Source organism: Vulpes vulpes, chromosome 16, assembly GCF_048418805.1.
Source record: "Vulpes vulpes isolate BD-2025 chromosome 16, VulVul3, whole genome shotgun sequence".
NCBI lineage: Eukaryota > Metazoa > Chordata > Mammalia > Carnivora > Canidae > Vulpes > Vulpes vulpes.
The window spans coordinates 48,434,816-48,460,305 of NC_132795.1; the positions used below are offsets into that span (position 1 = coordinate 48,434,816).

Genomic DNA, 25,490 nt, shown 5'->3' on the forward strand with positions numbered 1-25,490 from the left:
ATAGCCCCCAGAACCCAGATACTTGAGTGCAAATCTAATGAAATGGGTACAAGACCCCCTGCCACCATCCCATTTGGGATAAGGACCCCTCGGGGACGAACCACCCCATGTCCCCCAATATCAGGGGCAGACTCCCCGCATCGTGCTGGGGATAGATGCCCCTCTGTCCGCTGCCCTTGCACACATCGGGGCAGTAGGCGACGCCCAGCGTACTAAGAACAGGGACCTCTCCTCCTGTGGCAGCCAGGGGCGCCAGGCACGCTCGGGGACGGACTCAGCGGGGCTAAGATAGGAGCTGACCCCGGACAGAGAAAGGCCATGAGGCATCACTTACAAAGTGGGGGGGCCATGCTGCAGAGCGGCGCCCCTCGGGCACCTTCCTCCCCAGAAGCCTGGCCCTCCTCTGGAAGGGTGCTCAGCCCACCCCTGCCCCGACCGGTGACACCATGGGTCTCGGGCCTGGAAGCTGCCCGCCGCGATGACCGAGGTCCCTTCCTTCACACTCAGTGTCACCCAGGGCTTGGGGGCACCCCCAGACATGCCTCCTCTTTCCAGGCTTCAGGCAGAAGGCAAGCACTTTCACTGCCACTCAGCGTCCCCTTGGCCTACGAACTCAGGTGTCCACACCGGCTGTGTGTCCGGAGGCTGGACCCACCCTGGTGAGGGGCCACCTGTCAGGGCCCAGGAAGTTCCTGAGAGGTTCCAGGACGTGGACAGCAGGGTTTGAGGAGGGTATAAAGGGCCCTAACCCATGCCCAAGGCTGCTGTGTCTGCGCCTGAGCAAGGTGATGGCTCACACCCAGGGGCTCCTGTGCCCTCTGCTGCACCTCTGCATTCCCACAGCGACGGCTGCTCATCCGCTGACCAGGCCAGTTACTGAGAGTGGGGCCTGCCCTCCCCCCAACCACCCTCCTCTTTGCCCCCTTGGGTCGACTGAGTCAGGGCACGACGAGCCCCCACCTTCCCCAGGCATTGCTAGGAGTGCCACTCCCTTCGGGGATCCGCGGCACGTGGCAGCTCAGAGGGCGTGAGCCTAGAACACGGGGGAGGCCCCGAGCCCCACGCCCCACCCATCCGATGCCCCTCCCAGGGTGCCAGGCCGGAGAAATGAAGCCCTCACTCCCCGAGGCCTCTTCCCAACACGTCAGGTGCTGGGCTCCCTTCTGGGTGGTGCTGGTCTCACGCTCACGTCCTCACGCAGCTCTCGACTTCTAATCGTCATGCACTGCTGTTCCAGTCCTGTGTCATGACGCGTCCGCAGATGTTCCCTGAACCTGGATTTGGTGACGGTGCTCCTGCGTTCCGGGCAGAGTGGGTTTACGATCTTCTAGAAGCTGGACGGGAAGCGTTGTCTGCACCGAAGATCAAGGCGAGTCATCAGTACAGACCCTCCTGCGAGCCCCGGTGCACATGCAGGGCCTGGAGGAGGGGCTTCAGCAGACCCTGCGGACCACGGGGCACGCTCAAGCTCACTTGCTCAGTGGAGCTACAGCCCTCGAGAGGAAGCGCCAGTGGCTTCCTGATAGCAACCAGATGTCCCTGCTTCACTGCACTGACCCACTCTGCCTTCTGAGTCCAGCTGGTTAGTCACCACCACCAGGAAGAAACCCCCAGGACCTCAATCCAGGTGGGCTCTGTACTGCTCAGCACCTGTGTGCTCCTGCATCACACAATCTGTGAAAGCAGATGTGCAAACATCACCACCACAGTGTGCCCCTCTGCATCCAGCCTGGACACATCTGGGCCTGGACTGCCCCTCCTGCAAGCTAATGGGGCTCACCAGGCAGAGGGGACCCCGCCAGCAATGCCCACCGTGTAGGCTGGACACTCGCCTGCACGGGGTTCCTGTCCTGGATGCTGAACCTGACCCTTACCCGAAGCACGATGCCCACACCGCACACACGGGAGTAGTCGTCCCTCCTGGGATCCAAACAGAGTGAACCCGTGTGCTTGTGCACATGGCTCCGGAGCCCTGCCATGCCCCCGCTGGCCCAGCGTCCTCAGGCCTGCCAGCTCCAGGATGTGGGACAGGGGCCTGGGACGTGGCTGGCTCCAGCAAGCACAGGAGCCTCGGGTGGAGCACCCTCAGGACCTTGGCTTCCCCCACCAGGCAGTGGAGGCCAAGGGAAGGGCCAGCCAATAAACCCATGCACTCGGACACCCCTGGTCCCAGGTAGCTCATCGCCGCACTTCCAACACCTGAAACTAAGAGAATAATCCGACCCAACACAATCCAGACACCCCAGGCAGAAAGAGAGAAATGGCGGGAGGGCACTGATTCTCTCTGGACCCTGGGAAAAATCAGGACTTTGGGGCACTTTTCACCTATATTTCTACTTTTCTGCTATGAACATATCATATGTTTAAAAGTCAACGTGTTTTTATTGGTTGAACGAACAAGACAGCTTCTGGTTCTAAATTGTCATGCATCTCTTCACTCATCCCTGCTTCAGATTCCAGAAGGAACCTCAAAGTTTCGGTCCCACTTGTTCCTCAAGAGCAGCTGGGGTTTGCATCATGCTACCTGCAGCCAAAGGGCTTCCTGGCTCTCTCCAGTATCTTCAAATTACGCAAATCCACTTTCCTTGCACAAGTAAGTGCCCGCCACACACAGCTCCTAGGGATGTCCAAAACCCAGTCCACGATCAGATACTGTGGGTCCAAACCAGGGAGCAGAACACACGCCCACACAGCTGTGGGCTGCACCCTAACCATGGGGATAATGGGGAAGCCCTGTCACTTGGCACGGAGCACCCCCGGTGTTGGAGGAGCCTTCCCTGTGCCAGAACAGAGGTTCCCGGAGCTGCAGCTTCCAAGGCACAACAGCGAAAGCCAGGGTGCTTCCACAGAAGGGCCTCCATCATCCTATTACCCAGTATACACGCCTATACACATGTGCACACAGGTACACAGAGAGGGAGGGTGAGGGCAGAGCCAGGGATGGGGAAAGAAGAGGTGAGGAGTAGGAGGACTTGGGGGAAGGTGCCAGATCTGACCGGGGCATCCTGCAGCAAGACAGGCAGGCAGGGGCAGGAGCTGCCCAGTGGGGTGCTGAGCTGGCACTGGGACACCCACGGTAGGCAGACAGCAGCAGAACAGGGGTTCTAGCCATGGAGACATGCAGGTCCTGAGCATGCACCTAACCTGCTCATCACAAGTGTCATCATCGATCATCACCATCATCACCACCATCCACACATCATGATCATCAACCATCACCATCAGTAACTATCATTAAACATCATCACCGACATCACCACCATCATCGCACCACCATCACCGTCATCTCTGTCATCAGCACCACCACCACCATCATCATGATAATCCACATGATTATCAACAGGATTATTACCACCATTGTCACCAGTACCAGCACCATCGTATCATTACCATCACCACCATCAACCATCATCACCATCAAGAACCACCATTATCCTCGTCGTCACCTTCATCACCATCATCATCATCACCACTGTCACCCCATCATGATCATCATCCATCATTAACCATCATTGCCACCATCACCACCACCATCATCACCGTCATCAGTCATCACCATGACCACAATCATCTACCCGATTATCAACTATTAACTTGATTATCACTACCACCATCATCACGACCACCGCCACCATCATCACCATCACCACCACCATCATCACCACCACTGCCACCATCACCATCATCAGTCATCACCATGACCACAATCCTCTACTCGAATATCAACTATCAACTCGATCATCACCACCATCACCACCATTGACACATCATGATCATCAACCATCACCATCAGTAACTATCATTGACCAACATCACCGACATCACTGCCATCATCACACCATCATCATCATCAACATCATCATCATCATCATCACTGTCATCAGCATCACCACCACCATCATAATCATCCACATGATTATCAACAGGATTATTACCATGATTGTCACCAGCACCATCATATCATTACCATCACCATCAACCATCATTAACATTCATCACCATCAAGAACCATTGTTATCCCCATCGTCACCTTCATCACCATCATCATCATCACCACTGTCACCATCATGATCATCATCCATCATTAACCATCATCGCCACCATCACCACCACCATCACCATCATCAGTCATCACCAAGACCACAATCATCACCTGACTATCAATTATCAACTTGATTATCACCACCACCATCACCACCATCACCATCACCACCACCACCATCATCATCACCATCCTGCGTTATCACCATGACCACAATCATCCACCTGATTATCAACTACCCACTTGATTATCACCACCACCATCACCACCACCATCACCACCACCACCAACACCATCAGCATCACCATCATCACATAGTCATCTCCTCCCCAGAGACTCAAATGAAAATGTTCTATAAACAGAGCCCAGAGAATGACTCCTTCCCAAAAGCACTGCTTCCGGCTCATACCCCCAGAGGGGAGCTCAGCCTGCCCCTTCCACCCCCCGACAGCCAGCAGAAGACTGGAAGGAGGAGCTATCTAGGGGCTGCAGACAACCCAGAGGCACCACTGTCTGGGAGCTCACACAGCTCACCTTCCATCAGTGAACTTCGAGAGGACAGAGGAGCAGGGCCTGTCATTGTCAGCATCATGACGAGGACGTCACAGTGCCATTCCTGGCAGGCTGTCAGCACAGAGGTGAGTAGGAATGGAAGTAAGGAAGGGGATCTTTGTCCCAAAGCCACCTGTCCCCGGGCCACAGGAGTCCACAGCCAAATCCCCCATCAGCCTGGGAAGCAGTCTCCATGGAAAACATGAGCAGCTGAGCAGCCAGCAAGGGGCACCCCAGTGAGGCTCCACGTGGGTGTATACAGGCTACTGGTGCCACGGAAGGTGTTTGCCAGTGTCCCCTCTCCGGAGCCTCAGCATAGAGCACCCTGACACCTTCAGCAGAAAGACTACAGGGAAGATGCTGGAACCTTCCCATGCACCCAAAGGATGCCCCCTGCACCTGTCCACCCTGCATCATGACTCCATGTGGAAGTGGGTCCCTCATGAGGCCCCGCAGCTCCCAGGCTGGGTGAACTCTGGGCCTTTATGACCTCTGGCAACTGAGAGGCAGGGGGGGGGGCTCGTGGGAGCAAGCAGGATTTTTCAGGGGATGCTCCACCGTGCAAAGCCTTCTAAAAAGCCCAATGTGGCATCTGGAGGCGATGGTCACTGCGGTCCTGCAGCCCCGGCCCCGCATCCTGGCAAGCCCATCACATAACATATGGGAAGTGGTGCTGCTGGAGATGCTGCCGCCATCTGCCTGGGGACCTCCTGGCCCTGCCATCTCCTGGCATGCGGGAACACAGAGCGGGGCCCACTGCCGCTCAGACAGGCTGGCCCACCAGAGAACCATGCAACAGCGCCAGAGCCAAGAACGATGCTGTGTGGTAACACAAAGTCATGTTTTGGTAAATGAAGTTACCCGGGACAAAGGGGAGCGCGGCACAATGAGACCTGGATCGGATCAGCTCTGGGTGCCCTGCTGCTGCGGCACACGCGGCTTTACCATGGGCGCCTGGTAAAGGCACAGCCCTGCAGTGACGTCAGGCCCTCCTCGGAAGGCCCAGCCCGGTCCGGCGGCAGCTTCTGGCCACCGTGCCCCGGAGCCCGCTCCTGAGACCAGCCCTGCCAGCTCGCAGCTTCCTCGGCTCCCGGGCACCGGAACCATCACTTCCACCCCTCCTCGGAGCCATTCCTGCAGAGGCTCCTCATGGGACCGAAGTCAGAGAGACGGGCACCACCTGTTAACAGGGTAACAGGGACTCCAGACTGGGCACGCCCAGGGGCTGCTGGATACCCTGCGGCACTGGCCCCGGAGAGGACAGCTGTCCCCCAGCAAAGTGGCCTCGCTGCCAGCTTAGCCAGGGCTGCTGCTGCTTCTGCACAGCCACCTCCACCCGGTGGGCATCTAATAGGTCCGTGCCGCCGCGCCTCTGCCCCTACACATCACAACTCTCCCCACTGGATATTGAGGCAAGGCTAAACCAGCCCCTTGGACCCGGCATCCACCGAGCTTGCACCGGCCCCACCAACGTGCACGGCCACGAACACGACCCAGGGAGGAGGAGGATACACGCAGTCCTCGCAGGTGCAGCCACAGAGTCTGAAACACGTGGACGATGGGTAGGTTGTACCCATGTCACCTGCAGGAATTTTCTGTAACATCTGCATGGCAACAAAGACCAACCTGGAAAACAGTGAGCCCTACAGTCAGGATACGGTGAGCACCCCCCACGACGCGGCCGTGACCATAAAGAGTAAAGCGAATAAAAATGGCCTATCGGCCTCGGAGGAGAAGCGAGGCTCACAACTGCCCCGGGAGCCTGGCCACCGCCTGCGTCTGGGAGGAAGTCCAGGGTCCGAGCATATGGCGCGGGCCAGGGCTCGGGGAGTCATCCACGCATAAGCCCCCCGACGGGGTCCCTGGGGCCGGCCTCCAGGGAGGTGAGAGGGAGCACAGACCTCCCCAGGCCCGTGTGCTGCGGGTACCCCTTGCGGCACCTCGGAGGTGAGCACAGGCACTCCCGTCGGCATGTTCCCTGACAGCAGAGGCGCCCGCAGCGAGGCCCGTCACGCGAGCCAGAGCCCACGCCGAGGAATGCTATGCAGGAGTCAGAGAAGGCCCCTCCCCGCGCTCCGATCCTAAAGGAGCTTCAGGAAACGCTGTTAACAGAGCAAACCGAAGCGCGGCTTTAACAGCAAGTTCTCACGAGTGCGTGTTCCGGGGTGGGGGGCGTGGGGCGTGGAGAAGATACGGCGGGGGGTGGGTGTTGATCACGGCTCGGCGGGAGCATGGATTGCTGGGGACGTGGCACGTACCCCGCTTGCGCCCTTCAGACTGCGTGCAGTGTGCGGTGTCCCCTCCTCACTCACACGTGCACACGCACGATGGCATAAGATGCCTGAAGGCGCCCGTATCCGTCTACACTCATGTGCGCACACCTGCGTACCCGTACAAAAACACAGGATTAGAAACAGCACATGTGCCTCCTGGGGCAGGGACAACGTGGCCATGCGGGCTGCCAAAGACCCCACTCGGCTCAGCACCCGCTGGTGGGGGCTCCGGACTCCCCCCATGAGCCTGCCGGGCTCCCTGGGGTCCCTGCGGGGCAAGTGGGGCTCTGCCCAGACACACACCCCCAGCTTCGCACTGTCCCCACAGGATGCGCCAGCTGCCCCAGGCCCCCCACCGCCCACCACTCCCTGGGGAGTCACAGTCCCCAAAACGGCGCCGTGACAGAACATGCAGGGCCGGACGCCCAGGGCCCAGGAGGGCAGGGCACCAGGACGGGCCCACGGTCAGCCACAGGCTCCCGCTGATGCCAGTGCATCGGTGTTGGCTCATCGCTCGCAGCGGGGGCACCCGGGCCACGACAGACGTTAACCGCGGGGGAGGGAGGGAGGGACAGCACGAGAGGAGCGTCTCTATCTCTTGCTCAATTTTTTTCTGACCCTGAAACTGCCCTTTAAAAGGCCTACAATTTTTAAAAACGGTAACATACCAGCACTCTTCACGCCCCTTCGCACGACTGAGAACGCACCTTATTATTATTGTTGTTATTTTCACTGCGCTGGACACACTAACATGAAATCTACCGTCTTAAGCACCTCTAAGTGTCAAGCTCAGCGGTGTTAAGTGCATCCGCGTTGTTGTGCCACTGACATGGCCCTCGGCCTCCAGAACCCGTCACCTTCCGGAACTGCAAGCACGTCCCCACGAGCCATGACCTGCCCCCTGCCCCCAGCCCCCGGGGAGCCCCACCGGCCGCCTGGCAACATGGCCTCGCCACCTGCGTCCCTCATTCAAGCAGAATCGTTTCTCCTTATCCCGTCATGTCTGATGTCCCTTCACACGGGGCCTCCCGGCCGCCCGCGTCCCGGCAGGTGTCGGAAAGCCCTTCCCTTTAAGCCTGAGTAACACCCCAGGTTCCACTCCCGTGCCCGCCGCTGTCCGTCCACCCGTCCACGGCCACTGTGGACACCGCGCCTTCTCGGGACTCGGGACGGCCATCGCCTGCCCATCCGCGGGTGCACGCCGGGGCCCGGAGCCCACGGAGACCACAGGGCAGCACACCCCGGGCCCCGGTCCGCCGCGTCCCCTTCCGCCGCCCCTCACCTCCTCTGGAACGACTCTATCTCGGGAAATTTCAGGAAAACGGTGTGTTGTTTTTAATTAGAGGAAAAAAAATCCTACTGGCACAACCACCCTAATTTCCACAGATTAGTGAGCTCTGCGGTTCCTCACGCTCGCTCCCTTGTTAAACCGTGAAACGCAAGGCGCTGCCTTCAAGATACGTTTCAAAAGCTCTGGAACGCGCCTGCTTAACACAAAAGTTAAGATTTAAACAGTAATGCCACTAATTCCCCTGGAATCAAGCGTAAGTACAGCAGGACGGGAGATAATGAACATCCCGTAAGAACCACACGGAAAGTTGCGTAATCGTACTTAATGATTTTGTTTGCATAATCTTGCCACTTAATAGGGTTACAGGATATCATGTACCAGAAGTTTTCATTTATTTGTCTTGGAACTCAGCTACAGTTGGAGATGGGGTCTGTTCTCGAAGGATTAAAGCCCAGGAAGTTGGCCGCACAGACACGGATGCGCCACAACCGGGCTCCTTCTCGGCCCCAGAGGGGCCCTGGGTGCCCACATCTTCACCTCCAGGCAGCAGCTCCCCATATCACTGACCTTACTGCCCATCCCCGAGCACGTCACTTCTCACCCACAGCACTGGGACAGTCTCGGCAGCCCCCGCAGAGCTCCACCTGGCCGCCTTGGCCCGGAGAGCAGCTGCCAGCACTCCCGCCCAGCAAGGACCCCACGACCGCTGGTGGCACACATGCACCGTTTCCTCAGCCTGCCGTCCCCCCAGCAGGAGCACCCCGGCATCCAGGCCTGCAGACCCCAGCTGGAGCCGACAGTGGGAGGGTCATCACCTCTGCCTCTACCCCCACCTCCACCCCCGGGGCCTGGAGAAGCAAAGGCATCTAGGGTGCAATCATTTTGGGAACAGAGAGTCCCCCAGAACTTAGGGCTGGTCTCCTTGCAGGGACCCGGGATTGTGTTTCCGCCAGAAAAGGCATAATGAAATTTCCTCTGCATTTGGGGGCAGTGAAGGCTGTAGATCTGGGCACACTGCTCCCCAAAGGGGAGACTCCCCTCCACCGGGCCACGGGCTCAAGGAGACACTCCCAGGCTCACTGACCAGGACGTGAGGCCTCACTGGCCCCCGCTGATGGGCACAGCGCACCCGGGAGTCTCCCTGTGGTAGCAGCAGCGCCTGGCAGGCCGAGGGTGCGCTCGTGGAGCTCCAGGGCCAAAGGGCTCCTCCAGGCAGAACAGGGCACGCCCGGGAAGGGAACCCTGCTCCCCCAGCCAAGTCCATCCCAAGGCCCAGTGGCAAGCTGGACCAAGGTTCCCTGGGCATGGCGGCCAGAGCTCCACACCAAGAGGTCCATGTTCCCATCGGGCTGGGCCGTGGGGGCCCTGGAGACACCGACAGGGTGCCTGGTCCATAGTAGACCCCAGAGAGGCAGGGACCGCATGCCACAGCCCAGCCCCGAAGCTCTAGGGTCACACTCACGGACAAGCAGGCACCTGCTGGGAAAGGAGGACCTACAGGGCAGCCATGAGTGGCCCCAGGTCCCCGGGCACAGGGGACAGCGTGTATGTGGACAGGTACACGCTGGGCACCAGGATGAGCCAAGAGGCTGCCAGGAGGTGTGAGCCCTGCAGGGCTGCTTGGGCTCCCCGGCCCATGCCATCGGCCCCCTGGGGCTCAGATGCACCGAGGTGTGCATGCCCCCCGCTGCCACCCGCCCCAAGCCTGGGTCCCGGCTGCACTCCAAGCCTGGGGCGGCCCTGCCAGCCAAGAGCATCCCCTCCCCCCTGGTGCCCGAGAACAGATACATGCATCGCCAGGTGAACACAGAACATGCAGCTCTGAGGCCCCGGGAGAGTCTGCAGGCCCCTGCACGATGCGGGGGGGGGGGGGGTCCTCTGCACTCTGGCAGCTAGCCAGGCTCCGCCCCGGGCCCCCCCAGCAGTCCCCGGGTGCCCCCCACTGCTGCTGCACCAGGAAGAGCCATCTGGAAGACCCTGGCCACACCAGCCTCCCCGACATCCGCCAATGCCATCAACAGAGACCCACATGACCCTGGGCGAGTCAGCCCCCACCTCAACTTCCCCATCTGTCAAGTGAAGCAGCCGGACCATTCCACGCGCTTCTTAGCCCTCATCGCCAGCCTGTGCGTCAATGGGTTCCGAGGCTCCTCTTTACAAACAGAACCTAGAAGCCGCGGGGATGGAGCAGGGCCTGGACGGTCTGGGCACAAGGATGCACTCGGGGAGCTCAGTGGGCGCCCCACGGGTGGAGATGGCTTGCAGGGCGGCCACCCTGCGTCTGCTCCCTGATAGCTGGGTCACCAGGGGACAGCGTCCGCCCGTGGCTGCGGCCAAGGCCACCACTCTGACGGCTCCCCTTCCCTCACTCAGCAAGCCCTGAGGGAGCCCCCGGGAGCCCGCTGGAGGCTCTGCAAACACCAGCCCCGTATGACCGTGGGCTCGGCCTCCGGGGCCCTGACGGCACTCCCAGCGACCTCCGGAGACCAGCCCCAGAGAGCACAGCTGGGACCTCACGGACATCCCTCTGCCTGCATCTGCTAAGTATTCTGGAAAATTCTGTCTTCCAGTCCTCCCCCAACACCGTGCTCCTCCCTCTGTGCCCCTCCGCCCAGAGCCCCCCAAGAATCGCCTCTCAGTACCCGAGGGAGGGCCCAGCACGAACAACAAGGAAGCCAAGGGGCAGGTGGAGGGCGGGCCACGGTGGGGCCAGCGCGGGTCGGAGGACGGGCGGGCAAGAGGGTGGCGGGGCCGGGCAGGATGCAAGGACTGCACCTTCCATGCGTGGCTCTGACTTCCTGCGTGCGTGCACTCACCTCGCCCTCGCCTCCACCTGGAGGACCTGCTGTCACAGCTTCCCGTCAGGGGCAAACTGAGGCACAAGGCATACCAAGTCACCTGACCGGGAGGAGAGCCGAGACGGCGCCTGGGAGGCCACAGGGAGGGGGGCGCTCAGTGACTGGTGGGTGGGAAGGGCAGGTCCCTGGGAGGGCGTTGGCCCAGGGCCCTGTGCACGGCAGCTCAGGAGGCCCCTGGACCGGGAGATGCACCGCCCCCCCCACAGGGGCTCAGGGCCGCGTGGCCTCAGCAAGCCTCACCCGCTCACCTGCCTCATCTGGGGACATTACAGGACACAGCACGGGCTGGCATGCAGGGGGACCCAGCCCCCCACACCAAGCAGGCCGGGGCGACCACCGTTTCCTTCCACCACGCACGGCCCCTGCAGGCTACGGCCATCACCTTGGCCTCGGACCCCTGCGGGGGTACAGTGCGCCCCTCGTCCTCACCGGGACCCCTGCCCGGCCCAGGCCTCCCATGTCCCTCCCCAGCCTGTAAGAGGAGAGAACCTTCCGGACACTTCCTCGGCCTCCCACAACGTGCTGAGCCAACCGGGGCGGGGGGGGGGGGGGGGGGAGGCTGCAGCCAGCCTGCCAGGCTGGGGGGCAGAGGCACGCGATGAGAGCCCCCGGGAGTGGGAGCCCAGGGGACAGCCAGGGACCGGGCCTGGGGACCCCCTCCCACTCCCCGAACTGCTGCTTGAACAGTGCCTCCCACCCAGGAGAACCTGCCTTCCATTCTAGAAGATTCTGCATGGAAAGTGGGGTACGGTCTCCCTGTTCACACCCTCCCAGCAGCAACGGGGGAAAAACTCAAAACAACAACGTCTGCACTTCACTTTTGTTGCCAAACCACGCACTTAATGGGGAAAAAAAAATAAGTACCCTTCAACTAACAGGAATTAGGGTGCTAAGAGAAAACCAGGAATAAAAGAAGAAACACCAGAAACAGGTTCTTAATAACTTACCAGGTAACAGCCAAATTGGCAAGAGCCTATTCCAATTGGAATCAAAAACGCTTTGGGGCAGGCCAGGCACAAATGTCAAACTGGTTTTCACAATTTTCTTTTAAAAAAAAGATAGATTAGTTTTCAAACGGTCCCGGGCAGGCTGGCTCCCAAGGTGGCCCTGGGGCGCCGAGCGGAGGCCCCCACACGGCCCGGGAGACGCACCCACAAGGGTAGACTCTGCGGGCTGCCCCTCCCAGCGAGGAGCTGCGGCGTCCATGAGGGGCAGGAGCCACTGGCCGCCCGCCCCACCTTCTACCCCCACCCCCCACACACCCACAGGCCACAGAACCCCGGCGCAAAGGGGGGGCACCGGCCTGGAGCAGGGCTGAGCTGCAGCTCGATGGTCGCCCAGATCGGGGCCTCCGGCTCAGGGAGATGGGGTTGGGGCCAGACGCCAGGGCATACCTGCTTCCACCCCTAACACGGTAAGCCAACGGCCCCCCAAAGATGGGTCCACCCGGAACCCAGAACGTGGCCTCAATGGAGCAAGTGTCCTCGCGAATATGATGAAGCCTCTTGAGATGGGATCATCCTGAATCCGGGTGGCCCTAAATCCAGGGACGAGGGTCCTTGCAAGAGACGAGCGGGGCATTTGGGAGGGGTGAGGATGCAGGCACCCAGTCCACAGACTCAGAGACGGCAGCCACAATGCAGGGGCACCCAGACTGGGCGGTCCTCCCCAGAGAGGGGTCGGGGAGCACCAGGAGCCCCAGAAGGAACAGCCCTGCTGACACCCTGCTCTAGAACGTGGCTCCGCAGTTGGGACCCCACGTGTCTGTCTGTGCTTGGGGCGCCCCATGTGCGGTGCTTCGTGCTGTGCCGACAGAGCCACCGTCCCCTCTGACGTCTGCCCTGGAGCCCGGGTCCCCCAGCGGAGAGCCTCTCGGTCCCTGGCCAGCCTGGACACCCAAGGAAGTGACCAGGGCTCCTCGAGGGCAGCGCCCTACACCTGCGGAAGTCTCCGGAGCTCCCAGGGCCTGCAGCCTGACCCCCGCCCACTGGCGCCCCGTCCCGCGCACCCGGCGGGCGCTCAGCAGATGCGCATCCCGCCTGCGAGGTACGTCTCCACGCCTTCCCCACGCCCGAGACCACGTTCCCACCTGGAGGCAGCCCGCGTCTCCCGTGACCAGGATGCAGCACCACCACCACAAATAGAAGGTAACCGTAAAAACACACACACGTGCAAAATGTACAAAATGTGCAAAACGCCGACCCGTGTCCTGCATAAAGCCAGCCCGTGGGCCGGCAGCGGCGCGTGCCGCACTCTGGGAGATGCTGGATTTGCAGCATCTGCTCCACCTGACGGCTGACCTGGGGAGGCAGCGTGCACCCCGACTTGCAGCTCCAAGGGCATCGCTTCCGTGGGTGCATACACTCCGAAGAGAAGCCACTGCGCACGCGTGTGCCATCCCTGCCCCCTGCTTGAGCCAGAGAGGAGGAGTGCGGCGAGCCCCTGCACCCCCGAGAGCGTGCCTCCCCCTCCCCCAAGCCCCGGCACATGCACGTGACTCCCCGGCCATGTGCTCCCTCCACCACCTGCCCTAACACGTCACCACAAACACACGGTTCAAGCAACAGGAATCCACCCTCTGGGGGGCCTGCAGGCCAGAGGTCCCTGTGCAGGGAGCAGGGCCCCGCTTCCTCCGGAGGCTCCTTCCTGCCTGTTTCCGCTCCTGGTGGCCGTGTCACCCCCCTGCACCCCCGGCTCTTCTCTCCTAAGGACACCTGTTATGGGATTAGGGTGGACCCTCACCCAGAATGATCCAGGGTGACCCTGTCTCCAAATCCTTAGTTAAACGACCTCTGCGAAGACCCCATCTCCAAACACGGCTGCATTCACATGCTCTGGGCACACACGTTTGGGGGGCCCCACATGTGCATTTCTCACACGTGCACACACTTGAGCTCCGGCCCCACCTCTCCCCCTGGGGCCACTGGCTCCCCAGCACAGAGCCTTGCCCGGCATACAGCAGGCGCTGGGTGTGTGCTCGGCGCACGCCTATCAAAACTGTCATGGAGGCAACAGTCCTGGGAGCGGGGTGCTGCGGCTGCCCCCGAGGTCAGAGCACCGAACACACCCTGAAGTCCTCGGGGCAGAGCTACTGACGTGCAGGCCTGGGCTCCGCTCGTAGTGCAGTAACTCAGAGGGCCTGGCTCATTGCCGTGGTAGTTGGAGAAGACACGTCACGAGTTAATAAAACCTGCCTTCTGTGTGGCAGGTTTTATTTATTTTTTAAAAAAACGTTGTTTTTTTTTTAAGCCTCAACACGGCGCTCGAACTCATGACCCAGAGATCCTGACCTGAGCTGAGATCGAGAGTCAGAAGCTCGACCGACCAAGCCAAAGAACGTGCATTTTAAAGTGAGAACAATAAATAAATAAATAAATAAATAAATAAATAAATAAATAAAGTAAGAACAGCCTCTAAATAGACGTGGGTTAGAACCCACAGGGGTGAGTGTGGACAGGAACAGTGCGGGGACAGTATTCCCGCAGGGTCCTCGGGCAGCACCCCAGACGGACACTCACTAGGACCCACCCCACACATGCTGGGGGCACCGGCAGGCAGGGCAGGGGCAGGGCAGAGGGACCCCCCTGGGCACATCCAGCTGCAGGTCCTGCTGTCACCGGGAGACTGAGGCCCCGGCCCGGGTCCCTGGCATCCAGGGAGCTCTAACCCCATGGCCTCCCCAGAGGGCAGGCGGACGGCCTTGAAGATGACACCACCTGTCCCAGACGGCCAGGGCCCTCTTCCTGCAGGGGCGCTGCACACCTCGCCTTGGCCTTCCCATGCAGAAAAGGAAAGCAACCCCCCGCATGCAGCATGCAGCGCCGGCATCCCTGGGGCCTCAGCCCAGGCCCAGCTGGGAGCAAGGGCCTCCCCTCTGCGGATCTGAGGGGCCGTGAGCTGGGGGTGGACGCAGCTCCACGAGCGGGGCGCTGAGCTTGAGACCCAGCAGAGCCTGGTCTGTTTCCAAAAGTTCAGAACAGGAAGAGAGGAGGACAGGGCGGGGCGCAACTGGGGCAAGCGGGCGGGAGGGTAGCAGCCCCAGCATCCGCAGCGCTCATCCTTCCGCCACGACTCGGGGGCTTCGGGACAGATGAGCCCTATGGGCGTGGGGACGTCTGGCACCCCAGGCTTGAGAGTCAAATCCGGGGGCATGTCCTTTGCTTCCGCTCCCGGCCCTCCCCCTGCAGCCGGCCTCCATCTCCGCCATTCAGGGAGAAGCAGACAAGAGCAAAGTGACTCGACGAGCCCCTAGGCGCAGGGGAACCGCACATACCACTGCTCGGGTGACACAGCGGCCGGCCCCTTGACACTGCATGACCACGGCAGCTCTGGGCAGCCCCACGGGAGGTGGGTCCTGGGATGCCCCTGCGCACGTGCCCACATAGCCCAGGCGGGGCGCTCAAGGGACGCGTGTCAGTTCACCGAGAGCTCCACCACGACGCCCCTCGCGGGGCTCCCCAGGCGATGGCCCGAGTGTGCGACACACAGGACATCAGGAGTCCTCAGACCTCTCGGCCGTGAGGAGGAGGTGCAGGGCACGGAGGGGGACCTCCACCACCACTTCCCACAAATCTGTTTGGACAAAAGTATCCCATGCCCTTGGGGATCACCGGGGAGTGGCCGTGGGCACCGTCAGGCCGTGGACACTGTCAGGTCACACAGCTGAGCGTGGCAGGCACAGACGGTCACGGTGGCCTCAAGGACACCCCACGACGGGGAAGCAATCCGTGCACCCCCGCCCGACGTCTTCCCTGGGCTCGGGGAGGCAAATCGCGCGGGCAGTGTGGACGGGGGAAAGCAGAGCGATCCAGTGCAGCCAGGACTTCCGGGGGAGATGCTCACCCTCCTCCCCACCTCTCCGTCCAGAGAGGTGCCCCCCGCCCCCCAGCATGGGGACGGCCTGTCCCTGGGCTTCTTGCCGGCTTGTCGGGAACCTGGGTGTGTCCATGGCAAGGGCCTCCCTCTCAGCCCAGGCCCAGCTCCATGACACCCGTTACCCTCCCTCCCTGCCCGCAGCCGTGGGCCGCCTCGCTCAACAGCATCTGCGGGGGGATGTCACCAGGGTCCCCGAACACTTGGTAACTAAGGAACCTCCTGAAAAAGCAGGTGGATCGGGCCTACCACCCCCCTCAGCCACCTTCCCCCCTACCCCGTCTGCTGGTCCTGCTGCTTCCTTCCCATGGGGATGCCCGTCCTGGAGGCCTGTCGATCTGTCTGGGGAGGGCGCACCATGGCCTGGCCGTCAGCGCCCCCGGAAGGGCGGGGAGCCTGGCCATCCCGCACGGGCCGCCCTGGAAGCCAGGACCCCGGGAAGGCCTCCCAGGCTGGGAGCAGCTGGGAGCGTAGGCTGGCGCTCAGTCGGGCAGGGAGTGGGGTGCACTCAGCAGGGATGCCGTGAGCGGCTGCGCACCGACCAGATCAGCTGGCATCCCGCATCCTCTTCGGCTTGGCGTCTGCCCCCAGAGCCCTGAGCCCCTCGCCACCACCCCGAGCACCATCCCGTCCGGCTGATGTAACCCTGGGGTCGTCTGCCCATGCATGTTGGTGAACCGAGCCCAGAAGGAGCACAGCCGCCAGGCACCCGGCACAGGGTTAGACACCCATCTGCCAAGGACCCGATGCAGCCGCCCAAAGCTTCAGCTTCTCTGCCTTCCCATCCTGCCGGCCGGGGACGCGCCTGGCACCATGCCAGTCTGGCTTCCGCATCCCAAAGGCCATCTGCACAAGCGTGTGTGAGCCATGGCTCGGGTCTGCACGAAGGCATCCAAGACGTGTGAAGAGAGTAAGTGTGCAGGCGTGCAAGGGGACGGGTGGGTCCTTGCAGAGAAAAGGGCAACGTGAGCACACACGCGGTGCCCGTCCTGCTGACCTCTGTGACCTCGCTGGGCCTCACTCTGAAAACACCCCTTCCACAGGATGGAACGTGGCCACTCAAGGCGTGGAACCTTCTGGAGACGCTCGGCCACACACAATGTCAGGCGTAAGGGAGGGAAAACGCAGAGGCCTCCCCTTCCACGCCCCTCGTCGGGCTGAGAGGCTGCAGGCAGAGGGGCCGTGTGCACGTCCGTCCATGTGTGCACGAATGTGTGTGCGAGAGAGCGTACGTGTGAGCAGGGCTGAGGCTGTGCCGCACACACCCAGGGTGGGGGGGGCCAAGGGACGGGTCTGGCCTCCGCACGGGAAGAGCTCCCAAACGGCAGGCCGTGCACCCTGCAGCAGGGCAGCCACGGGAGTCACTAATGTCCACCCAAAACACACCCCGAATCCATTCACTAGAACACGTGTGTGACGAGCAGCCCCACGTCAGGGGCAGACGCACCCGCGTGCATGTCTGTGTCAGGACTCCCTTCACACACGTCACGCGTGTTTGTACACTTTTTCTCTCTACATGATGGAGAGGAAGGAGTGGCGGCCCCTGCCTGGGTCCTGGCGTCACCACCCAGGCGCTCGGCCCCCACGTCCGCAGCTGTGCCTCAAACCTGGTTCACGACGCACGTCACCGATTCCACGCGCCAAAGGGCGTTACACACAAGCCCGGGGAACCTTCGAGTCATCCAACCCCACATCACTCATCAGTCCTTGTTACACCGCTGAGGGAGGGGCTGTGGCCGCCCCATGGCCTCTCCACTCCTGGGGTCCCCACACTGCTTGGGGGCCTGCCCCCCAGACACGGGCGTAAACGCGGATATGCAGCCCCGGGAGGGGTCCTGCTGCCCTCTGCGCAGCTCTCCCACCAAGCGAGGCCAAGGCCTGTTCCCAGGGCTGCTGCGGGGGGGCAGCGTCAGCTCGGTCCCCCCCCACCCCGTGTGTGTGACCCCAACGCCGCGGGCTCCACGGGCCCCAGGCAGCGCGCCCACCTCCCCAGGGGCCTCCGCAGGCTGCTCCCACTGCCCACAGCAGGACTGAGCCACATCACGTCTGAAAAGTCACCTCCATTTCCGGTCCTTTTATGTGTTAACTTTCACGGCTGTCAGACACTCTGCGCCCAGCCTCCCGTTAAGGTGAGTGTGGGTTTTATTTAGATTCTCTGTCACACGAGGAATGGTAGTAAATGATAAAGGAGCCGGTTATTCCTTGGGCCTTTCGATCCCACCACCTCCCCGCAGCCACTCGCACTTGCCGGGCCCCCCCAGGACTGTGCTCCCCGTGCAGGGAGAAGTCGCCAGGCCTCGGTGGGGTTGAGGTCATGGGCCCACTGGGAGAGCCCAGGGCTGGGACCTCCCGTGTGCGTGTGCACACACACCTGTGTGTGACACCCCAAAGGCACGGGGCACGGCGCCCGGCCCGGAGCTCCCAGGACCACCACACCCTCACCAACCCGCTCAGACCTCGGGGGTGCACACGTGCTCTAACCGGGAAGATTTTTGTTTTCATTTTTTTTTTGATTGAATCAATATTTCCGATGGAATCATACGTTAGAAAAGGTGCCGTTGGCCCTAAATTCTCTGTTGTTTAAAATTAGCTGCCGGCTGTGACAAACACGGGAACGCTCCGTGCTGGCGGCTACTCTTGTGACCAGGACAGCAATTAGTGATCCGCGCACAGAGCCACGTCCATTAACGGAAGGCCACCCGGGGACTCGACGGGGTCAAGCATGCTGCCCCTCCCCCACCGGCCTTGGGTTCACAGCAAGCAGCTAACCCCGCGTGTGAATGTTGAGTCGTGTTGACTTGATCACGCGGCGCGTGCCCCAGAGCGGCTGCCCAGGCCCCGCGGGCCACGGCGAGTGCCCAGCTGCAGACGCGGGGCTCACCCATCTCAGGCACGCCCCTGCCGCCGGAAGGACTTACAGACAGGGACCTCTACCTCCTGTCCCTGTTACAGACACAAATCCGGGGTCTCCCTCTCACTCGCACTTCCCGGCTCTGCTCCTGCCTCGTCTCCTGCGCAACCCCAAGCCCCCAAACCTCGCCGCCCAAGGGGCCGGCCCGGCAAGGGGTCAGCGCTCACATCTCCCTGCCGCTCCTTACTGGTTTTGTTCATCTTCACATCAATACAAAAGCCGTTAATCTGCGGGCAGGGCCGTAATCTGTCAAGCGAATGAATGAAAGACGGGAGAAAGATCTATTAAAGTCCCTGAAAGAGGAGCGAGCGGAGCTAAGGGGAGAAAGCAGCAGCGGCCCTCCTCCGCCCAGGGCCTGGCTCGCCATCGCAGAGGCGCTCGGCCCCCTAAGTACGCGGCTGTGCTTTGAACCAGGTCCCAGGATCCCCAAACGTACATTTGCACGCTGCGTTCAGGAGCCGAACACGGGGCCTCCTGCATCCCAGGGCAGGGTCCAGGTGTCCCGAGGAGCGAGCAGGGAAGGTGCTGTAGGGGCCCCGGTGCGCCCCGGCCTCCCACGCCCCGGCCACGGCCACGGCCACAGCCAGGGGCTCTCTCCAGCTGCCCAAGCCAGGCCCGCTCCTACAAAGGCTGGGCCAGCCAGGGCTGCAATTAGGGAATCACAATGCACGTCCCTCCCCAGTCACAGCCCTATTCATCTTCCCAAACAGTGGGAGGCGGACTGGCCAGAGGGGGACCGACCAGCCACAGGGTGACCTGCATGTCCGCACAAAAGGCGAAGTGTGGACAAACGGCTCCCCGCGTCCCCCATTCTTCATCCCTGAAACACCAGATTCATGGAAATGGCTATTGAAACAACTCTTTCCCGCTCATCTGCGGATGACGAGCCCCAGCTGCCTGCCGGCCCGCCTCGCCACCTCCCTCCCACTGACCAGCACGCTCCCGGAGCAAAGCGGCCCGGCGCCTGCAGCTTGCGTCTCCCGTGCAACGAGGGTGGGCCCCGCCAAGGGGACGAAAGGGACAGGTCAAAGGACAGGGATGCTGCTGGGCCACCCCCAGGCGGCGAGAACCACCGTTTCCAGGCCGACTAACGGGACTTCCAGGACCCCTGGGGGGTGCTGTGCAGGCAAACACCGGACTTCCAGTCTGGCTAAAGGATTCGGTGGCATCGGAGCTCGCACCTGCTCCACGGCCCCGTGTCCTGCCCCGCCCCCATTCCTACACCGCCTTCTAGAACATTGACATGTATGTGTCTGCTTCAAAGTAAACGCCGAGATCTTCTGCAAAGGACTCTCAATAACCGGCCCTCAAAAATACTTCACTCCTGAGCCCGGTAATTTGCTCAAATGTTGACCTGCCCCGCACGCAGCATCTTTGAACCCAAGGATAGAAGCTCTTGCCCCTTGACCAAAAGAAACCATCCTTAAGGCTTGAGGCCTCAGGAGGATGGCACCGTCCTCCGAAGGGACGGGGACCGGTCAGCTCCCGTGGGGCATGCGGGAGGGAATCGTTCAGCCACACTCCATCAGAGCAGCCAGTGGCTTTAGTCGCTTACTAAGTCACAGCTTCAGAACCAGGGACGATTCCCTCCATCACACAAACTCCCCACGCAGACGGGCACTTGCGACCTTGGAGAGACGCAGTGAAACTTTAGCACGCGTTCCCTCTCCAAAACGAATCCCCTCCCCACCCAAAAAAAGGGAAAGAAAAGTAAAGGGCATAACACCTGAACAAGGCTCAGCTGCCCAGGGGGGCCTCTGGCCACCTGGTGGGTCCTCGGATCCTCTGGGGGAGGACACAGCTGAGAACGGCCCTCTGGAGTCGTGCCAGCCTGGCTGGACCAGCCCAAGGCAGAACCACCCACTTCTGATGCAGGTCAGGTAGCCAGTGTTGGGGGGAGCTGGCCTCCACCCGCGGGGGGCGACGCATCAGGCCCCCGCAGGGCAGGGCAGGCCTGCAGCAAACCCCTGGGACGGCCACCTCTCCCTTCGGGGCCTGGACCCAAACCCAAGGGAGAGGAACGGACGTGGGGCCGCTGGGGGGAGGTCACCCGGCCTGGGGCTGGCCTCCCGCACCTACCTGCTTCCCTGGGAAGCCAGCAGCAGCTCATTAATTAGGCAGGGAAGCAGCTGAATGTTGCAAATCCTTCCTTTGTAGGAACCCAGAGCTAATGAGGATCCGCCGGCATTTCCCAGCCACACCAGCTCCCTCCTAAGCTTCGCCTTCCCTGCCGGCCAGCGGGGAGCGCCGGGCAGCACCGGTGGGTGGCAGGGTGCCTGAGGGCAAGGGCACCCGACAGACAGCCGTGGGGGCAGTGGGTGCCGCCGGGGTCGCGAGTGCCGCCAGGCTGAGCCCAGGCTGCGGCAGGACGGAGCTCCAGGAGAGCCCTGCTCCCGGCCGGGAAGTTTGCAGGGGTGCCCACCCCACCCGACCGCTCCGGCATCCGGCGTCCGGCGTCCGGCATCGGGGAGACAGGCTCCCCCGTCCCCAGGAAGAACCGTGCAGCCTCCGGTCCCGCCTCCCCGCGCGCCCGGCCACGTCGCAGGGCCGGGATCCGAGCGCCCGGGAGGGCCTGGAGCGCACCCCCAGCCCGCAGGTCCCCGGCCCGGCCCGCGGGCACAGTGGGGAGCGGCCGGCGGCGCGCAGGCCTCGCGCCCGGCTCCGGCTCGCTCCGGGAGCCCAGCCCCGGCCCCGCCGGCCGCCAGCGTGGAGCGCGGGTGCCACCTACCGAGGGCCGCGGGGAGCCGGCGGGCGGCGCGGGGAGCGGGCGGGGGCGCGGGGCAGCCTCGGCCGGCCCGGAGCCCGCGCGCCCCGGCTCGCGGCTCGCGGCTCGCGGCTCCCGACTCCCCGCTCCCGGCTCCCCGCTCCCCGCTCCCGGGGGCCCGCAGGGGCAGGCGCGCCAGGACCCGGCCGCTCGGGGCGCAGGGCGCCGGCGGATGGTGCGGGCCCGGCGGCCAGGGCACGGCGCGGGGACAATTACCTTCTTTGAGGAACTGCGCGTGGAGGAGCAGGACGAGGAAGCAGCAGAGCGCGGCCCCCGCGAGCGCCCAGAGCGCCTTCGGGAGCTGCATCGCGCGGTGCGCGCCCGGCCGGCGCCCCCGGAGCCCCCGGAGCCCCCGAAGCCGCGCTGCCGAGGTGCAGGCGCCGCATCCGCGCCCCGCCGGGTGCAGCCGCCCCGCCGCCCGCCCGCGCCCCCCGCCCGCCGCCGCCGCCGCCGCCGCGACTGGAGGCGCCGCTCCGGGCGGCGATGCGCGTCCCGCGGGCAGGGGGGCGGGGGGCGGGGGGCGCGGGGAGGCGGGGGCGGGGGTTAGCGGGAAGTGTCGGGCCGCGGCGGCCGCCGCTCCGGCCACTCGGCCAGCATCGCGGGCTGCGGGGCGCCGGGGGCCCGGGCGCGGGGGGGCGGCCGCCGCGGCCCCATGAATCAGCCCCGCCGCCGCCCCCGGAGCCGCGCCGCCCGCAGGGCCCGGACGACGGGCCGCCGATTGCGCAACGGCCGGCGCAGGGGGTCCTGCGCGCTCGCCCTCCCCGCCGCCGGCTCGCCCTCCCCGGCGCCGCCTCCGCCGCCCCCGCCGCCCCCGCCGCCCCCGCCGCCCCCGCCCCCGCCGCCGCCGCGCTCGCTCCGGCCCGGGCTCAGGGGGCCGCGCCGCCGCCGCCGCGGAGAGCCGGGCTCGGGGCCGGGGCTGCGCGCAGGGCGCGGGGCCGCCGCAGCATCGCCGCCGCCGGGGCCCGGCCCAGCCCGCCCAGGTCCAAGTTGCGCGGCCCGCGCGGCCCCGGACGGACCGGCCTCCCCGCGCCCCGCGCCCCGCGCCCCGCGCCCCGCGGCCGCTGCGGTCGGACGAGGCCCGAGGCCGCGAGCAGGGCCGGCGGCGGTGCCGACAGGTGGGGCCCGGCCGCCCGCCCGCCCGCCCTCCGCTCCGCTCCGCTCCGCTCGCCCCAGCCGGAGTCCGGCCCGCGCCCGCCGCCGTCTGCGCTCCGCCCGGTCCGCGGAGCCGCCGATGCGCACTGGGCCGCGCAGGGGACCCGGGGGACCCCGCCGCCCTGCAGCGCCCCCGCCTGGCGCGCCCGCGGGTCAGGCGGGGCCTGTCCAGCCCGAAGCCGCGGGTCGGGCTCCACCTAGGTGCGCAGGGGCCTCACTGCAGAGCCTCCGCGGCGGGCGGCCGCCGCCAGCGCGCCCAGCCCCCTCCCCTCCGCGCAGCCCCAGGGCCCGCCGCGCCCGGCCCAGGCCTCGCGGCGGCCCTCGCCTCGCCGACCCGCGGCACCTCTGCCCGGAAACACACACGCACACCAAGTCCGGGCCGGGGAGGGGACATCCTGCAGGCCGGCACCCGGGGGTGGGGTGCACGACAATCTGGAGGCAACGGGGGCACCTCCCTGCCTGCCTGGTCCGGTCTAGGCAGGGGCGCTCTTCCTCCTGGTCACTGGCCTCGCCTGCGGTGCCCGGGCCGGGAGCACCCGCGTCCTGCTGAGGGTGGCTGCCCAGCACCGAGGCTGCTGTAGTAGGTAGGCCTCTCTGGGCAGTTTTGGCTGAATTGAATTCAAAGGCCCAGCAAAGAGCTGGGATGTGGGAGGGAGCCGGAGCCTCTGCACCAACCTGTGCCTTTGCCTTGCTCCAGACAGTTGGGCGGCAAGGACACCTCCCCTCCCCGGGGGGGCTGAGGGGCTTTGTGAGGATAAGGTAGGGCTGGCAGGAAGGCGGCTCCTTCCCAAACATCTATGTACCAAGAAGGGAAAGCCGGCAGACCTGGAAGGGGCTCCCAGAGGTCAGGTAGGTCCGGGCCCTCACTGTGTGTTTGGGGAAACTGAAATCCACAGACGCATGGATGCAGGCACCAAATCCAACAAAGAAGGGCAGGCCAGGACTAGTGCCCCACTTGCCACCGCCTGCCTCCCATGATCCTCGGGTACCAGCCCCTGATCAGAGGGGAGGCCACCTGAGAGTCCCTCCCACACCTCCGGGGGCATCAGTCCCCAAGGCCCCTGCCCTCCTGGGAAGCCTTGTGAGATGAGGGTGCCAGTCCCAACCCTCACCCGGAGAAGTGGCCCTGGTCTCGCCCCAGCCAGCGACTCGGGACCTCAGAGAGGGCTGGTGTTCTGCAGCCCCTTCTCGGAGCCCCGTTTCCTGTCCTGCTCCCCTGCCTTCACCCCCTAGACACTTTCCAGTAATACCCTACCTGTGGGAATCACTGGGGGAACCGTCCTGCCTCGTGTGCACAGTCTGACCTCCACCAAGGTCACTGCTGTCATTCCTCACGTGGAGCAGAGCTGTCCGCTTCAGAAGGCTTAAGGGTCACCGGGGCGCTTATTCTGTACGCACACCCAAGACCCCAGAGAAACATCAATCGGGAAACAGAGCCCACCTCTGACATCCCATGTTCCCAATTAGGTGCATATTATTTGAAATTTGAAAAATTGAAAAATACTTTAAATTCACCAGGGGAACTTTAAAAACTAACCATTTGGAGAATCTTTCTGTAAAGAGAATTAAAGAAAAGGAAGTTCATAAAGAGAAGCACGTGGGCATTTATTTGCAACAGGTAGGTTACGAGGACCTATGAGTCCTGCTGTGGCAGCCAAAGCACCTCCTCCTCTGGGCGCCAAGTACTTCTACCAGTAAATGTGTGTGGCATAGCTTGTACCCCTAGAGGCAGTAATGGGAAAATCGAGGGACCCTGTGGCTGGCACCCACAAGAGTGGGTCAATAGTGCACATGATGGAGGCCCCAGTGCCACTGGGAAGTCTGTTCAAAAGGGCAGGGTAAGCATCAAGGCAGACCTTGGACAGAGACTTCCAGTTCTCACCAGAAAGACGTTTTCAAAATTGATAAAACTGCAACGGTGTTGAGAGTCAAGAACGAGGACAATCTGGAGGCCAGAAAGGGTGAGAAATTCAGGAATGATGCTGCAGGACAGGGCCTGAAGCTGGAGCCACCAGAAGCATGCCCAGGTCCTCCCCTACTGGCCCGTGTTGCCAAAGGAGGAAGCAGCGTGTCCAAGGCACATGGGCACGTGCTCACAAAGTGGACACTCACTGGAAGGGGGTTGTATTTCCACAGTGCTGCGTTGGTTTGTTGCCCACTCCCCTGTCACACACAGCTGGTGTCAGACAAATTTAGCTCAGGCTTGAGCGAGGGGAATGCTGCCCAAAGAGAAAGGTGGCCCCAGCCCGGAGAGGTCCCCAGAGTGCTGGAGACGTAAGACCCTGGGTGGAGAAAGTCTGCATTCTGTGTGATATGTCTCTGGCTTACGATTGGCATTACCTTCGAGTGGGCACAGAGGCAGTAAACACAATAGTGTAGGTATAACTGTGATTCCGCCACTGACAGAAATCCTAGGAATCTTCGTATCACGTTACAGCTCTTGCAAATATTGCAAAATACTGTTTCTGTTCACCTTGACTTCAAATTACAGTTGCCCCACTGCCAGACGTTCTTACATAATGTTTTAATAAAGCAAACATATTACTCTATCAAAATCAACTTTCCAACATTTGATAAAACTCGTTTTGATATAATTGGTTTTCTTGGTACTTTATATGTTTCTCTGTTGCACTGAGAAGGGTCCCACTGGCTTCCCCAGATTGCACAAACAGGACTGGAAAATACCCCCCAACCCAGATTCTCCCAGTCAAGCAAGAAGCCTGCTGGGTTTCACAAGACCATGGTGACCCACACTGACCAGTCACTGCACACACC

The 25,490-nt window shown here is 62.7% G+C and overlaps 1 protein-coding gene across 5 annotated transcripts in view; it reads right to left on the reverse strand.

Annotated features, from left to right (window-relative positions):
* Positions 1 to 25,490, reverse strand: part of TAFA5 (TAFA chemokine like family member 5) — a 157,549-nt gene that overhangs the window by 74,055 nt on the left and 58,004 nt on the right. The window contains exon 1 of one of the 5 annotated variants that reach the window (XM_026019736.2): positions 21,780 to 21,993. The exons of 3 other annotated variants lie outside the window; for them this stretch is intronic. In XM_026019736.2, the coding sequence (XP_025875521.1) occupies positions 21,780 to 21,870 (91 nt within the window). In that variant the 5' untranslated portion in view covers positions 21,871 to 21,993. Of the gene's footprint in view, positions 1 to 21,779; positions 22,005 to 25,490 lie in introns of those variants that run through there. One more of the 5 variants, XM_026019735.2, reaches the window with a different exon arrangement.